Source organism: Xiphophorus couchianus, chromosome 12 (genome assembly GCF_001444195.1).
Source record: "Xiphophorus couchianus chromosome 12, X_couchianus-1.0, whole genome shotgun sequence".
NCBI classification, from domain to species: domain Eukaryota; kingdom Metazoa; phylum Chordata; class Actinopteri; order Cyprinodontiformes; family Poeciliidae; genus Xiphophorus; species Xiphophorus couchianus.
Genome location: NC_040239.1, coordinates 14,447,097 through 14,464,127, shown reverse-complemented (window position 1 = coordinate 14,464,127; position 17,031 = coordinate 14,447,097). Strand labels below are relative to the sequence as shown.

General features: G+C 37.6%; 1 protein-coding gene across 2 annotated transcripts in view; it reads left to right on the top strand.

The window, feature by feature from the left end:
- Positions 1-17,031, top strand: part of rasgrf2b (Ras protein-specific guanine nucleotide-releasing factor 2b) — a 55,494-nt gene that overhangs the window by 36,301 nt on the left and 2,162 nt on the right. The window contains exons 13-28 of one of the 2 annotated variants that reach the window (XM_028034493.1): positions 377-513; positions 932-1,014; positions 2,565-2,813; positions 5,242-5,334; positions 7,876-8,357; positions 8,991-9,116; positions 10,084-10,173; positions 11,437-11,543; positions 12,263-12,375; positions 12,510-12,570; positions 14,184-14,287; positions 14,542-14,626; positions 14,711-14,908; positions 15,224-15,303; positions 15,516-15,633; positions 15,728-15,796. In XM_028034493.1, the coding sequence (XP_027890294.1) occupies positions 377-513; positions 932-1,014; positions 2,565-2,813; positions 5,242-5,334; positions 7,876-8,357; positions 8,991-9,116; positions 10,084-10,173; positions 11,437-11,543; positions 12,263-12,375; positions 12,510-12,570; positions 14,184-14,287; positions 14,542-14,626; positions 14,711-14,908; positions 15,224-15,303; positions 15,516-15,633; positions 15,728-15,796 (2,195 nt within the window). The remainder of the gene's footprint in view (positions 1-376; positions 514-931; positions 1,015-2,564; positions 2,814-5,241; positions 5,335-7,875; positions 8,358-8,990; positions 9,117-10,083; positions 10,174-11,436; positions 11,544-12,262; positions 12,376-12,509; positions 12,571-14,183; positions 14,288-14,541; positions 14,627-14,710; positions 14,909-15,223; positions 15,304-15,515; positions 15,634-15,727; positions 15,797-17,031) is intronic. The other variant, XM_028034494.1, reaches the window with a different exon arrangement.

Here is a 17,031-nt window from a genome sequence, read left to right as displayed (position 1 = left end):
TGAATACCTCCTACGTATCGGGTTGTTCAGACTTCATCTCTTCTGAAGGTTAATTAGATGTCAAACAATAATTAATTTCCTTTAAATATCAGACGTTCACCCTTTAAATACCATGGTTTGATCTTTTGACATTATAGAACTGTAACTCCTTTATGTGAAAATTAATTTTGCATCTAGGATTGGTACACATAAATACAAAGAATGAGTCATACATGTGGATACTCATGCTCCATTTTACCGTTAATCCTCAGCAATGCACAGAAGAAGGTTTGCCTAATTAACCTTCAGTGCTGTTTTCCTTATAAATATTTAGGAATATATGCATCTAGGTGTGTGTTGTAGTTTAAAACACTGATTGTTTTCCTCTGCGATGCAGCTAAAACGGCTGGTCAGGTGTTTGGTCAGCTGGACTTTAAGTTGGTGGTCGAGCCATCAGACTCACCTTCCTTTACTGTGGTGCTGCTGGCACCGTCGCGGCAGGAGAAGGCTGCATGGACCAGTGATATTAGCCAGGTAATACACCAACACAGATCCATACAAACACATAATAACAAGAACACCTCCAAACAGCAAGAGCATGTCTCCGCTGGGCGTTGAGGGGGCTTAGTGATGAGTAAACAGAGTGCAGTGCCGTTCCCCTGGGCTCGCTGCCTCTGTGTTTCACAAACAAGATAACAGCATACAAGCATGTCATACTAGAGTAATTCTTGTCACATAGAATACAATGATGGGTCTATAAATTGCATTCTTGTCTTGAAATATTCTTATTAATCCTACCTTTGTAATAATTTAAAGCAGGAAGCATGAGAAAACAATAAAACCCGGTCGAACTACATTGGGATGTTTTCTATTGCTCTCTCCACCAGTTGTCTGTATAATCTTTAGAAAATATTTTGTCTTTGGTTAATTGTTGTACTCTGTATATTTACAGTGCATCGATAATATCCGCTGTAATGGCTTGATGACTAGTGTGTTTGAGGAAAACTCTAAAGTCACTGTGCCTCATATGATCAAGTAAGTATGTTTGTGTGAAGAAAAGCACACATATCTTCATGCTGTGCACCTAGAGCAAGCTGCATGTCCAAAGTGAAGTGCTATGGAGAGAAATTAGTTTCAAAATTGACACAAGTTTGGATTTTAAATAGGCATGGGCCAGTTTGCGATATCTGCAACTCCAGCTCTTGAGCGCCAATCAGCGCCTGCAACTTTTGCATTCATTCTTGTTGAAAATCACCTGGATCAAAAGGCTCATTGACCTCTGCTTTTTTGCAAAAGCCTGATCATTAACAATTTATTTGATTCAAGTGTGTTAGAGCACAGGTGCCTCCAAAGGTTGAGGGTATTTGAACTCAAGGACTGAAATTGATGACCTCTGAGCTAGACCTATGTATTAAAAAGTAAAATGTCAGGCTGCTTCAGAATCTCCATTGGGCTATACCTTTAGTAAAGCTTGGATATTTTAATGAGAAGTGCAAGACTATCTAAGAGTTTTATCTTAGATTTTACTTTCTGATGCATACTCTGATCCTCACTCTGCCACCCGTTGCTTAGCACAGCTTTTTTTTCCATTACACTTTTTTCTCACGGGTCAATTAGTAGGAATGTAAAATGAGTCTAAATGAGTCCATTATTAAGTTAATGCTATTTTGAAAGTTGTGAGCATCCGTGTCTGTTTAACAGCTGCCGAAACCCATGCTGTCAGCCTGACTGATTTAACATTCAGCCTTCATGCATAATTTTCATAAACAAACGCTAAACTCTTCAAGAAAATAAAAGAAAGAAAATAAGGAAGAAAGAGTTACTTCTTCAAGAGCAATAAAGGAGGCATTTTGTGCAATAAACCTGCTTTGTGGTTTTAAATTTGACCTCCTGCTGGTTGAAACCATTTATTGCAGCCCTGTATCCAAATGTAGCTAAAGTGCACTGAGGACAAATTATAACAAAATTACTTCAAATCAAAGCGAGTACAAAATATCACTTTGCAGAAGACTCTCTTTTCTTCTCCCCTCAAAAAATTTATAACAAAAGCACCAAACCTTAGAGAAGGGACTCAAACAAAAACAGCTGCATCATCTTAAATTTTCTTCTTTTAAATGTTTATGATAATATGTCAAATTTGTGCAACCACTGTCATTTTATTCAGGGATATAATGACATGAGAATCTCACAGCAGCCCATGCATAGTTATGGAAATGAAAACCTCAGTAAGATAAGACAAATGTGTCGTCTTCACTGATTTGTATGAAAATATGGACACTTAAAAGAGCATGTAACAATCATATTCACAATTATTAAGATGCTTTTACATCTAAAGCTTTTGTGACCATTTTGATACTAGATCCATGTTCCTGTGAAAAAGTAATTGTTTTAAGTCAAAGTTTTATGTATTATGTTTGTTTCTTTTAATTTATAGTTTTCATTTTTATTTCTCTCTTTATTGGCTTAACCTTATTTTTGCTCAGTGGCATTTAATAAATTTTTCTTGCTGAGCTGCCCTGCAGTCACCCACATGCTGTTTTGTGTTTGTGTCGGCGTGTGCGCGTGTGTGTGTGTGTATCCATCAGATCCGATGTGCGCCTCCATAAAGATGATATTGACATTTGCTTCAGCAAGACGCTCAACTCCTGCAAGGTCCCCCAGATCCGTTACGCGAGTGTGGAGCGGCTGCTGGAGCGGCTGACCGACCTGCGCTTCCTCTCTATAGACTTCCTGAACACCTTCCTGCACACGTACAGGATCTTCACCACGGGAACCGTGGTCATGGACAAACTGGCTGACATCTACAAGAAGCCCTTTTCCTCCATACCCATCAGGTCTTACAATTTACACATACAAATTATGCAGTCATGCCTTTGGTCATACAACACACATTTGCTGCAGGGATTGCATTATTTTTCTTTAAAATGTAAGAATCAGGTTTTGACTTTACACATGACAAGATTAAGCCAACCAGCTTGAACAAGCAATGTTTGTATCTGAAGGGCCAGCAGGACAGATGCCTCAACAAATTTTGTTTGGCATCAACATAAAAATCACGTGTCACATGATGTTCAATCTAAATCTCATTATATCTCTGGCTGCATCAGAGCAGGGTGTTTATGCTCCATCCACATTTCTGCTCAGCTCTGGGTTTTGACTGGAAAAGTTTGTGTTTTTTTATGCGAAAGGACATAGTTACTTAACTCACCATGACTTGTGGCTGCCTTCACTGGATGAGAACAAGAAGGAAGCACTTGAGCATTAGAGGCAGACAGGAAAGATAGTTGCATGTTGGTAGTTTTTCTAGATTTTAAGATTTAATACATGCTTTTCCAAAGAGATTAAATTAAAGCTGTACAGAAAGCATGTTTTGCCTAAACTGTATCTTTATTATTTTAACAATTTTCTGGTAAGCTAGTCACATGGAGGTAGGGATGGTTATTGTAGGATTTGCTTTAAGCAGATAAGTAGTAGAGATGCACCATTCAATGTGTTGTGTTTTATAAAGGTGAAGCGATCAAATCGAGCTTAGTCAAATCTGACTTACCCGTAAGAACAATTAAATAAAGCTACTAATTTATATTTTAAGTTAATCACTTACACTAGAAGTAAAGTCAATGTTGCATTGTGTGAAATGCAATGCATGTGAATGTAAAACAGGGCAATTTTAAAAGATGGAGGGGTGGGTACTGTGCAAAATCGACTTTACTGAGCTTTTTATCTTGCTATCATGTTATTCCCTCGTGGCAGGTGTTAGCAAACACCTGATGGAGCTGCAAGTCTGCTGAGTTCATCATACAGACTACTTCTCAGTCCAATACTAATAAGAACTGATTTAAACAGCATCATGAAGAAGCATTACTGTGATGATGTTGGAAAGGTTAGGAGCTTCTTAAAGAGACAGAGGCCAATTTCAGGCATCAGATATGGCTAAGATGCACAGTCAAACCTCTTTTCAATTGTTAGAACTGACGGTAAAGTTACTATGTTACAACTGAAGGTAACATAGTAACTTTATTGTGGTATAAAACTTTGACTATGTTCCAGGAAAATACATAATTCTCCCTTTTGAAACAAACATAAGATGACAGCGAAGTTCCCGTTTTGAGCTTTTTTAACTTTATGATTTAGCTGTCAAGTATTTTAAATAATCAAGTACTCAAATCAAATTAAAATCAAATTATCGCTCCATTTTTGGGGTAATTTGATTTACTGCGGTAGGTGAACCTTGCACCCAGCCCACTAGCAGCATTTAATTAAGTTAAACATTATTTAAATTAGAAAGTCCTTCCAAGACATTTTCTTTCCATGAAAATCTAAATAATCTCTTTGGTTCATTAGTTTTGTCTTCTTTTGTTTTTGGAGTCTCCAATTTTTGAATACAGAGAAGATAAACAGTATTGTTGGTGTCTGTGTGTAACGCTATATTTGTAGGGAACTCAGAGTAATTTTGTTTTTAGATGATTTTTCCTTTTGCGTCAGATTGATTGAAAGCCAAGGCAGTTCCTCAAATATCTTCTATGCTGGGAGTGTCATAGTCTGCCAACTTGTGAGTCCAGTTGTCACCTACTGGAGCTGATGAAGCCACAGCATCATCAGCTTGACCTTCACTAGTTCTTTAAAGGCATAATAATTCTAGTAGATTTAGGAAAAGAAATGCAAGAAGGTTAAAAGAGTCTCTCTAAATCCTAACTGACCATGACCAAAAAATGTTTATTTGATGTCAGAAAGTAAGAAACGTTTCACTTTGAAGAATGTAGTATCTGGTTTTAACTGAAACAGATTCTCCAGAAAATAAATTGGGGCGTCTTTGCCCAGTACAGTTAAACTGCTTTCATGGGTTGAAATCGGAAACTGCTTCCAGCTCTTTCTTACAAGGGGAGAGATTTCTTTCTCACATCTCATTCCTACAGGGACTGAGATGAAATATCTCCACACATAAATATGTATAGAATATGCACATACTGTATATAAATATTTACAAATTAAAATGATGTGCCTTTTTGAGGTTGGGTTTCCTCCCATGTGGCCACAGATCATCTTAGGAGTCTGAATATTTCCTGTGCCCTGCTGTTCTCTGACTCACAGTGTCTGCTCCTTCCTCAGGCACAACTTTTCTCCAAGAGAGAATCATTCATCACTCTTCCAACATCATCCCTCTGACCATCTTCCATCGCTTGGATTTCTGTCTCAATTCAACCATTCCAACCTGACATTAAATCATTTTTTGTTATCCATCTCTTTTGTCCCCACATATCCCAGGGTGCAGAGCCACTCATTTGACCGTCTGTCCATCTCATCCATCTGTCCTGACTACAGTCTGAAGATCAAGAAGATAGCCATGGATCAGTCCAAGTAACTTGGTCTTTTCTCTGTTGACTCCGCTGCACTTTCTCCTGTCTGCCTCTTCTCTCTTCTGGTCATGGTCTGATACTGAACTAATGCATGGCTCTAGCTTTTGCTAATCCTGACTGAGAATTTATCCAAATGATTTACTGGGATTGTAACTCTCCATCTGCCTCTGACATTATAATGAATCATCAATAAAGAAATGAAGGGAAATCAGAATATATTTTAATGTGTAAAGGCTGCATTAATCCAAAAGCATCTTTTCTCAGTGGAATATTGCTTTCTTTAGATGTTTTCTTTCCTACAAATTTTTATACCCATAAAGAAAATTAGTAAGATATTAATCACCTTAAGTTTGCATTCTCTTAATCTGCTTGTTGTTCTTCAGCTTATCATTACTTCTTCATGTTCTTCATGCATCTTTTCATTTCCAGCTTTTCATTTCCTTTTAAGATGCATCTTGTTCTCTGTTTTGAATCGGTAAGAGAGACCCATACAAACAGAAGATGCCTGTGTTTGCCTTTGCATGATAACTCTACCCATAAACCAATTTTGACTCGACTCCCTGAACTGCAATAATCAAATGTTTTATTTTCCGTTTGACAACAGCTTTCATGACACAGAATCAAACACCAAACCTGTGGTGGCTCTCAGACTTAAGGAAGATTTTTACTTCTATCTGTAGAAAACACAGGTCATGGATTGACTGTAATTTTATTCTTACCTTAAATATTAGAAGATATCCATATTTTCTGATCTAGAATAGTTTTACATAAACATTTAGTATTGTTTTCATTGTGTTGGTAAGTAAACATAAACTACAGTTACTCTCTGCTATTATTCCTCACAGTTGCATTTACATTTACATAATATATGTAATTTCTAATTAGTACTTAACTAGAAATTACATACTAAGCACCAGAATGATAATTCTTAGACTTTTCACATTATTGTCATCCAACATCCATCAACAAATTACTTGATAATACAGTAGTAGAAAAATTAAATGTTCATAAGGTGACAATATAGCTGGTTAATATTTGATGAAATTAATATTAAACAGTTTCATAAAGCAAAAGTTAATTTTTTTATTAAAAAAAAAGTCAAGAAGACTATTACATTACTGTTCACTGACAGCAGACAGTGGAGAATGTTTAAGCAGAAGGGGCCTGTTTAAAGTCACAATATAGCATCTGAGTTGGATAATAAGTCCAGATTTTGACTAGGCCACTCCAGGTCTCTATCTCTTCCAATTCACTTCCATACCAACTTAGAAATATGGCTAAATCAACACAGAAATGGTTAATCAAACACAAAATCAATGCCTTCTGGGGCCAGCTTAGTCCCCATACATAAATCCTCTAAAACATAAGTGGCAAGCCTGAGAGAAAACTACATGAGAGAAAACTCTAGTCTATAGGATCTGGAGAGATGTTGCAAAGCACAATGTCCAAACTCATTCTCTTTCTGCTCCAATTTCATAAAATGTTATAGAGGTAGAGTAAGTCATGTCCTTTTGCTAAATGTTTCCCCACTGTGGGACAATGAAGGATATTTCAGTTCTATTCTAATCTAATTTAATCGAACAGACTTAGTTTAAGTGTTCCTTAGGTGAGTCTGATAACTATTACTTCCTAACATTGTAATAATTCCCCAATAAATTAAAAACGCTGGGTCTTTCTCCAGTTTACAGTTTGAGATTAAGTTTGTATAAGTATATGTGGATATTTACATATGTGGATATTTACACATGTAAATGGTTTATAACATGCTGACTATTTTAAAGAAACATTATAATGTTTGTGTTCTTACGAGTGTAAATGTGAACCAGTCTGCACTCTTTCAAACCTATTACGTCTTTGTGAAAATAAACTGCACAACACAAACTCTAACGAGAGTGAAAATTGATCGTGAAGAGTGTCAGACCGTAAAAACCAAACCATCTTGACAGCTGCTATAAAACCTCTCAGGGATAAACTGCATAAACTGATGATAACTGTCTGTGGGCTCGACATTAATAGGACAGTATTAAGTTCATCTTCACTTGTCTACCTTTTACCGCATTTATTGAAGCTGAGTAATCTCCCTGGCTATACAAAGCGATAATATTTCTGATGTTTTAAAAAGGTGTGAATTTAAACATTGGGGGAATTAAAGCTGGCAGTCACCAGGGTAACCTGGAAAAGGTTTTTATTTTTTCAGTTCAGTGTGCTGGGATACAGAGGTACAACAATAAAGAATCTGTCACTGCTCTAACATCCTTTATCCGCTCTCTCAATACAAATCACTCTGAAGAAATCTAATAACAGGAAACCTCATGCCCTCCCAGTTATCTGTAAAATCTTCCCTTTAAGGAAATATGCCAAATACAAGTTTCCTTGTTTGTTATAAAAAATGTTCTAAAAGAAAAAAGTTTTATAATGAGAGAACAATCTTCCACACTGCTGCAATTATGTCTGTTTTCTCTTTTTCCCCCTGAACTCTTTCTTTATTGCTTTTTTAATATCTTATTATTTTGCTAACATATTGTTTTTCTCCTCTCTCCAGGTCCTTGGAGTTGTTTTTTGCCACAAACCAAAACAACAGAGGCACTGACAACACGAACGATAGATCTCCTCGTCTCTGCCGCAAGTTCTCGTCTCCTCCTCCGTTATCCATCCAGTCCCGCACCTCTTCCCCTGTCCGGATCCGAAAACTTTCTCTTCACTCCCCCATCACTGCCAGGGTGGGAGGCCTCGACCTGACGTCTCCTCTGTCCAACTCAAACTTCAACCACAGCAGCTCCCAGTCGGCTGCCAGTAGCCCCACTTCTGCCCAGACCCCTCAAACTCCGACGCCTCAAACCCCAACCCCGACTGCTACCTCTCCACCTTCCTCTTCCACCTCGCCTCCTCCAAACAACTGCAAGCCGTCACAGGATCCTCTGACTCCCTCCTCGCCTGACCAGAGTCCCATCCCAGCAGCCGATGGGGAGGAGGCTCCGCGGATCGATCCTTTCTGTGGAAAACTGAGGCGCAGCATTCGGAGAAGTATGTTGAAGTTTCCCTCAACACAAACTTACCACAACCTCCAAGTGTCCAAAGGGGAAATAGCCGCGTAGCCGCACTCACAAATGGGCACATTTGAGCACGTCAGCATGTGGCAGGAGAAAAATCTGCAATCAAACCCTCAAGTTCCCACTGCAAAAGTATAAACAGACAGTTTTTTAAGTCTGTAGCAGGAACTTTCTTCTGTAACACCTCTAAAATAAGAAAGACCAGAGAACATGCCAAACACGCCATTCAAGTAAGGCAGATGTTCTTTACAAGCAGGGGAATTTCTACAAATAAAGATTTCTGAGAAATAGCTTCCAGTAAATTCAGAAATGTATAACTGTTCCTGTTCTGGTCGGTGTCTTTTTTTGAACATGTCATCCATCTCTCTTAAAAGCATGTTTTCTTTCAAATTAATCCAATATATTTGGAACAGATATGGACGAAGTCGGTAAAATCCCAAACCAATGTTTGCAAATAATAAATATATAGTGTGTCAATAGAAAGATGTCATCATTATTACATAAAAAAAGTTTTCTTGTCCTGTATAACTGCAGCATTAATGTTCATCATTATAAGCAGTGCTGCCATTTATTGTGCCTTTTCTCCTGATCTGAACTTGCTGTCTAGCTGTGTTGGAATCTGTGTCGCTGGAGAAAATCATCCCAGAGTCTCCGCAGAACAGCGAGGCGGGAGACATGTCTCCGTGTCGCTCTCCGTCCACACCACGCCACCTCCGCTACAGACAGCCTGGAGGTAAATCCGTGGGTGTGTTTGTGGGCCTTATTGCACACGGTTACCCCGCAGTGCCAGGTTGGCAGCGCTGTGCCACCGCCCGGTTAGTGAGCCGATCAAAATTTCTGCTGCAACAGCCTGACACAAAACTCAAATTTAAAAAGTGGCAAGAACTGATCAACTAAAAATGCTTAAAATTGTTGTTTTATATGCAACTTGAACTTTTTAGAGTGCATGATAATCTGTAAATTGAATTGCTGCAGACTTAGTCACTGTTTTTAGACTGATTGTGATTTTTGTTTTCAATCATAAGATTTAATTTGGAAGTAATTTTAATGCTGTATTCATCTTTTTATCTAGAGACAAAATTACTGCTTTGTCTGTGTTTTTCTTCTTTGTCTATGAATACATTCCATGAAACTTGATATTCAACATACGTTTGCAGTCCACAAGCATTCATGAAATGGATTATTTTTACATTTTCAGATAAAATTTAATTCAGCAGGACTAATCTGTCACACAATGTTCCTTGTGAAACCGTTTTTAAAAATGCAAATGGATACTATTTAACTAAGCTGAATAAAATTTGTTGAAACTTTGACCTTTCCAAATAAAAAAGTTCTACAGTCTTTTGTTGCTTCTCAGTTTTAAGTTCAAATCTTTTAATTCTACATAAATAAAACTTTTTTTTTTTCTTTGCGTGGTGCAATTATTAAACACATTACTCATCATCAGGCTGTAATTAAGGTTGACATAAAAATGACAAATAATGTTCACTACAACAGAAGAATGATCTCAGCGGACAACCTTTTAATCCTTAAGTAAAGTTATGACTCATAACGTCGAGTGATTTATTTGGAGCCACTGTAATCCTGATGGGCTGTCAGAAGAGGTCATTTAATGCACTCCTTTCTCTTGAACTGCAACAGCAGAAAAAACCAACTGTGTTGCTGCTGCTGATGATAATTATGTGTCTTTGTGTCTGTAGTTCAGTCTGGGGAGAATTCACGCTGCTCCGTCTCTCCTGCCTCAGCCTTTGCAATTGCAACTGCAGCAGCAGGACATGGTACCCCACCAGGTAAACACACAAAAGGCACACAGAGTACAGAAACCTACTGCTGAGCTTTGAACTGAATGGTTCATTGCATAACTTTTAATAAAATTAGAAAACTAAACTATAGAATTCTTTGTCCATGCAGGTTTTTATTTGTCACTCGTGTGAGGATGAAAACAAGGAGCTCTTGTGTTTTAATCAAACATTAGTTTGTTTAGCATTAATATTTATTCAAAACAAAACACTAGAGACACTTTATTTTACCCTGTACTAGTACTAGTTTTCTGGTTCCAAGTATATTATAAAAAAATATGAGAAAGTCCTGAAATGTGATGCATAAAAAATGCTGTGCTGAAATGCCACCAGACGTTCACGTAAAATTAGAAAATATTTAAAGTTATGATAAATGCTTGAAGATTTTTTTTATAGCCATACCAAACCGTAAGCCATTAAAGAAGCGTTTGAAGGAATTATGTGTTCTGTATTAAATATGAAAGTTGTTCTAAAAACATATAGTGCAGTTCACATTTATTGTCATACCTGGCAAATGTTTGAAAAAAGCTGGAATATAAATACATTTTCAGTGCATTAGCATTAATCTCTAGCTCAAACATACTGAACAGTTCAAACTTTATTGAAGAGGTAGGATTTTGAGTTAGCGAAACAATGATTTACAAATCATTATACTACTGAAAAACCTTCCAATTTTATAGAATTGACATCTTCTTGTGTTTCAAGGAGTCCATAAATCGATGCTCTATAAAAGATCTTTGAGGTACTTGAGAAGAAAAACTTGCCAACAGCATCAGAAGAACCCAGAAGTGAGCATGAAGGACATTTCCACATGTTCATCTCTTGTTTTATGCCAAATCCAGTTTAACTGACTTCGGTCGATTTATTTTAATTTCTCATTTTCACTTTAAGTTTTTGCTCTGACTGAAGATAAGGGCAAGTTAACGTGAAGTAGATCATTTCTTTTAGAACATTTCCTGAACTCTGAAAATGGACACACATTTGCCTTTCTTGGGCAGTAGGTTCTCTTCTCTTTCCCATTTTGAAGAGTGGCTAAGAAATATAAAAATAATTATTCAGTTTTTTTTTGTTGTTGTTGTTTTTCTGACCACAGAGCAGCTTTTCATTTAACTTAGCTTACTTTTATGCTAAGTGAGTCGTAACATTGAGACCTGTAGATGTGCCTCAGGTAAACAACTAATCTGTTACAAAACTGCTGATATGAAACACTTACGCATGAGGAATTTTGTTGCCTGTGTTCATTCTCCCTCACAGTGTTTACTAACTCTGAGAGGACCTGTGATAAAGAGTTCATCATCCGCAGAGCTGCAACCAACAGAGTCCTCAATGTGCTGCGTCACTGGGTCTCCAAACACTCACAGGTTTGTTACACCCACTGCTGTGTGCAGGTCTGACTGTTCCTGCTTGTGTTCATGCATCTGTGTGGTCTAATTAAAGCAGGTGACTGATGGGTTCTCTTGCTGCTCCGCTGCTCTCTACTGAAAAATATAAACGGCTCACAAGCACACCCTGACACACGCCCACACACCCAAACACACAGCATATTGTTGCTGTTTCAGCTGGACAGCCGGCTCGACTGACCAACCCCTCTGCTAAACAGCCATTGTTTAATGAATTGAACATCAAGGTAATTGCCTGACTCTGCGCAGAGGTCCTTCTAGGCTAACTGCATTGACCTGTTTTCTGTACATTTCTTCAATAATACAAAATTCTGCGATGACTTGCCAGCTTTAGTAGGCTTGTTAACACGCAGCAGAGCTCCAACACACTATGCTCCTTTTGCTTAGTGCTTCTAGTGACTAAAGAGCAAAAAGAGATTGAATGCTGACATTTGAACTAGAGTTGAGGTGGGTGTTAAATGGGAATTTACAGAATGAAAAGGTGTAAAGACTTTAAGGACTGAGGGGAATCTGGATGGTTGGAAAAATGCTCAAGCATCTGGAAATATTTGAGACACAGCTAGTTCCAGATGCTTGACCAGCTGGAGCTGGACAGAGTGGAAAAGCTACAGTAGTTTTAGTTTGGTGTCTTCAGTACAAGCATGCTCAGTCTCTGTGTTTTTATTTGTCTTTGTGATTAGGACTTTGAGATGAATGGGGAGCTGAAGATGTCGGTGATTTATCTCCTGGAGGAAGTGCTGCGAGATCCAGACCTCCTGCCCCAGGAGAGAAAAGCTACTGCCAACATATTAAAGTGCGACACCAGCACACAGCAGCAGTAACTGAATTAAAGGAAACAATACGTCTCTTTCATGAGATGTTGCTTATTCTATAAATAAATTTTGATAAACATCCTTTCTTGTCCTTTTCAATTTTTTTGTCTCCCAGTGCCCTTTCTCAAGATGAGCAGGAGGATGCCCAGTTGAGGATAGAGGATATTTTACAGATGGTAAGATACCGAGAGCATTTAATGACAGATTTTATGAGAAAATTATTTTTTTTTACAATTTTTATCCTGCAATAATTCCCTGCATAAAGATAAATTATCAACCCTCGTTGCCAAATATAGCCCTCATCAACTACAGCCTAAGTTAATAACACACCATTTAATTTTGATTAATGGCTTTATGGCACCCTGCTGGTGCCTTTATATATTATTAATAATGTTGCAAAAAATAATGTATCCTCTAAATCGAAAACACTGAAAAAACGTTTATACCTTGATACCCCAATGTTTTTACATTTTGTCACAGAACAAGACCAAGCTTCAATATAATAAATTAGCATTTGATATGATAGAGCAAGACAAAAATAATTTACACATTTTTTACCTGATGTGAACATGGATGTTTTCCGGAACTTTTTACAAATAACATTTTTGTTTGTCATAAATCTTTACTCAGTCCCCTCTCTCGTCAATACACCAAAACAAAATTTGCTGCAACCTCTTTCTTTCTTAAGCCAATAAACAGAGCCCACCTGTGTAATTTAATCTTAGTATGAATACAGCTATTCTGTGAAGGCCTCCGAGGTTTTTTGGAGAACATTAGTAAACAAACAGCTGCGTGAAGATCATGAAACAGACACAGCATACATACATTTCTGGAGACATTTAAGCAGAGTTATGTTATAAAAAAAAATCACAAGCTTTGAATATACTAGATCCACAGTTCAGATGGTCAAATCTATTGACATGACAGCTATTTGTTGTACACTTAATAAATCTGACCCCTGTGGAAAAGTGGCAAGAAAAAAAGCCTTTATTAAAAAAAGCCATAAGAAATCCAATTCAAAATGTCCCATATGCCCTGAACACACCTTCCGAAACAGTAAGACATGGTGGTGGCAGCATCATGCTGTGGGGATTATTTTGTTTAGCAGAGACAGAGAAGTGGGTCAGAGTTGATAGGAAGGTGGATGGAGCTAAATAGGGAAATCCTTAAAACAAGAAAACTGTTAAAGTTGCAGCTTAATCAAAGTCAAGATTAAAATCAAGTTGATAAATGTTGTCAAAATGTAAAAATTGATGTTCACAATTGTTTTCCACAAAATCAAACTGAGCTTGAGCTGATTTAGAAAGCAGCACATGCAGGAGATTTAGTCTTTTGATGTGACTGGTAGAAACATAGGCCACTGATTTTCAGCTGCAATTGCAGTGAAAATAAATCACTAGAGTTTAAACTCAGGATTGAGACATATTCACTCCAAACTTATTAGATTCACATAAAATTACACAAAGGTTTATGTGACATGCAACATTTTGTAGAAAAGTTTAGGTGGCATTAGTACTTTCACCAAGGGATCACATGCAACCATAAAAATACCTAAGCTTCACAGTATGTTGCTTGTGTAAGATGTGAAAAGGCTTGGTCAGTCCTCACTGTCCTGTCCTGCAGGCAGAAGGGGTCAGAACTCCCTCTTCCTGACTGTCAGTCAACAGGGGAAGGTTGGCTGTCACCTCGCATATCCATCACAGTTGCTCCCTGTATTAGACATCTATATTAGTTATGCTTGTTTATGAGTTTGTTCTCTGTGTGTGTGTGTGTGTGTGTGTGTGTTAAGGCGGACTGTCCAAAGGCTGAGTATTTTGAGTCTCTCTCGGCGATGGAGCTGGCTGAGCAGATCACTCTGCTGGATCACATCGTCTTCAGGAGCATTCCCTACGAGTCAGTCCTTTCATAGCACTCTATTTTAGATGAATTGTGAGAAAACATTAACATTCTATAGTCCATAAATTACAGAGTTCAGAGAGCTGTCTATTAATAAATTAGTTTGTCAGAGTTAAGTGGTTTAACATTCCTCTGTAAATTATGACAGAGCAGTCAGACCCCAGAGGAAAACATCTGTAAGACTTCCAGAACAGGCTGGATTAACAAGTTGATCTGAGCTCAGCAGTTTGTCTTTGTTTCCTCTCTGCCAGAGAGTTCCTGGGCCAGGGCTGGATGAAGGTCGATAAGACTGAAAGGACTCCCTACATCATGAAAACCAGTCAACATTTCAATGATGTAACTTGTGCCTCTGTGAAAAATGTGTCTTATTTATCGTTAGGGCCCATTAGGTGCTTTAAAACCTTTCCATTTCCTTTGCAGATGAGTAACCTTGTGGCATCCCAGATTATGAGCCACACTGATGTTGGCTCGAGAGCGAGCTCCATCGAGAAGTGGGTCGCCGTGGCGGACATCTGTCGCTGTCTGAACAACTACAACGGAGTGCTGGAGATCACGTCTGCGCTCAATCGCAGCGCCATCTACCGTCTGAAGAAGACATGGGCTAAAGTCAGCAAACAGGTACAAACAACATGGAATAAACATTTTAAACTAACCACATTGTACAACATGTCCTAAAGCTATTACTTCTAATGTGTGCCTAAATGTGAAACCTAAAAATTAATAACATTATGACAATTACAAAAATACAAAACAGAGTACATTTATATTGTTCTAATCCCCAGATAGATTGTAATTTACTAAAAGAGTATAAATGTTAATTTTATTATGACTGATACGTGGCCCAGAAGTTAATGTAGAGCCCATATTTGTTTTGTGCTGCTTGCAGCAATGCTTTTAAAATAAATGTCATTGTCTGTTTGTTGTATTTTCCAGACTAAAGCTCTGATGGACAAACTGCAGAAGACCGTGTCCTCTGAGGGAAGATTTAAAAACCTGAGGGAGACGCTGAAAAAGTAAGACACTGTACTCATCAAAAATAGAAAAAAACAAAAGGTAATTTTAATCTGCCCTATTTTTTTAAGTTATTGAAATTGTATACTGTAAAATATCCCAACGTGAAAGAAAACAGTTCAAATGCATCAATGTCTAAAATTATTATGACATGTGAGACATGTATGTAAATTTCTGACCTAAACTGTATTATTTTCAAACATTCATCATGCAGCTGCAACCCTCCGTGTGTGCCATACCTGGGAATGTATCTGACAGACTTGGCCTTTATCGAGGAAGGAACTCCCAATTTTACTGAGGAGGGTCTTGTTAATTTCTCCAAAATGAGGATGGTGAGCATTATAGATCCACAAGTTTAACCAAATAATAAATACATCGAGACTCTGGGTTTTTTTTTATTAGTAATTGTTTTTACATTTTCATTAGATCTCACACATCATCAGAGAGATCCGTCAGTTCCAGCAGACACCTTACAGAATAGAGCATCAACCTAAGGTACTTTCTTTTGTTACTTTTTTGCTTCATTGTCTTTATTTCTGCTACTATTTGTTGCAGATTTTGAGAGCGTAGAAAGATCAACATTTTATATTTCTTGGGGGAAGTAGACTGTATTGTCCAGAGATGGAGCAACAAAAACACTGCAGCCAACCATTTCTGATTAGAGTAAAACTTTGTTGGATTTTAGTAAAGCGAGAAACGTTGGTGTATTTACAAAAGTGCAAAATATGTTGTGCATATTTGGGTGCCAGAATAGGTAGTATTCTCTGAGTAGAATAACATTTTAGTCCCTCCTTTAACTCTCAAGGAGCCACATGTCATGCATAAGGATGACAGGAGCAGACAATGTTCCTGAGAGCAAAGCCAGCCTAAACCTTTTGCAGCATAAGCCAGAAAAAAACATAAACCTGTTTGGCAGAGTTTAGATAGCCTGCTGCAGACATTGGACAGACTCTGTAAGCAGCTGTGACTATAATTTGTTTGCATATTGGTCGCTCGTAGCTGATCCTGGCTATCACCTTTTAAGATGAGTGTTTATTCAGATTATAGCATTTGAAAATTACAGTGAGTCATCCCTCATTTCTTTATATTTTGTAAACAAGAATCCAGTCATGTTTTAGTCATCTTTGTTCTAAATTGGGCTTAACCAAAGATGCCCACATTAGAGATAACAACTTTCACAGAGTGCTAATGTATGGAGGATTGACTGAATGCATAGAGGCAAGATTTTTGTATTCTGAGCAGAATCTGCTAAAATGGGATGAATCTGATCACCAGCCTTTTTTATTGCATCTATTCTTTATATTAATCCCAGACTTTTGTTGCTTTGTGGTGCTTGGACTTGAAGTTTTGTCACGTTTATCAAAATATTTAGTTTAATTTATAAAAAAGTTCAGATGTGTTCAAACACATTTTCACCAATAAATGTTAGTTTAACAACAATTTGGTGGTTCTCAAAGAGCTATTGCAGAAGCCCTGAACATTTGGCCCATCCTGTTTCAGGTGTTTGCAATATTTTCTTTTTTTGCCCTAAATATCTTTCAGATACACTTTATGTCCTGTGGGTCTTCTGTACAACTAACCTTTGTTCATTATTCATCTGTTTTTGTTTTTGAGGCACTCTGTTAAGAATCTGACACTAAATGCTTGAAGAAGCATCGCCCCAAGTCTGATGTCTTGAAAACAAAATACAGAGAATTTGAAGATGGGTCAACACCATATATATAGACTAT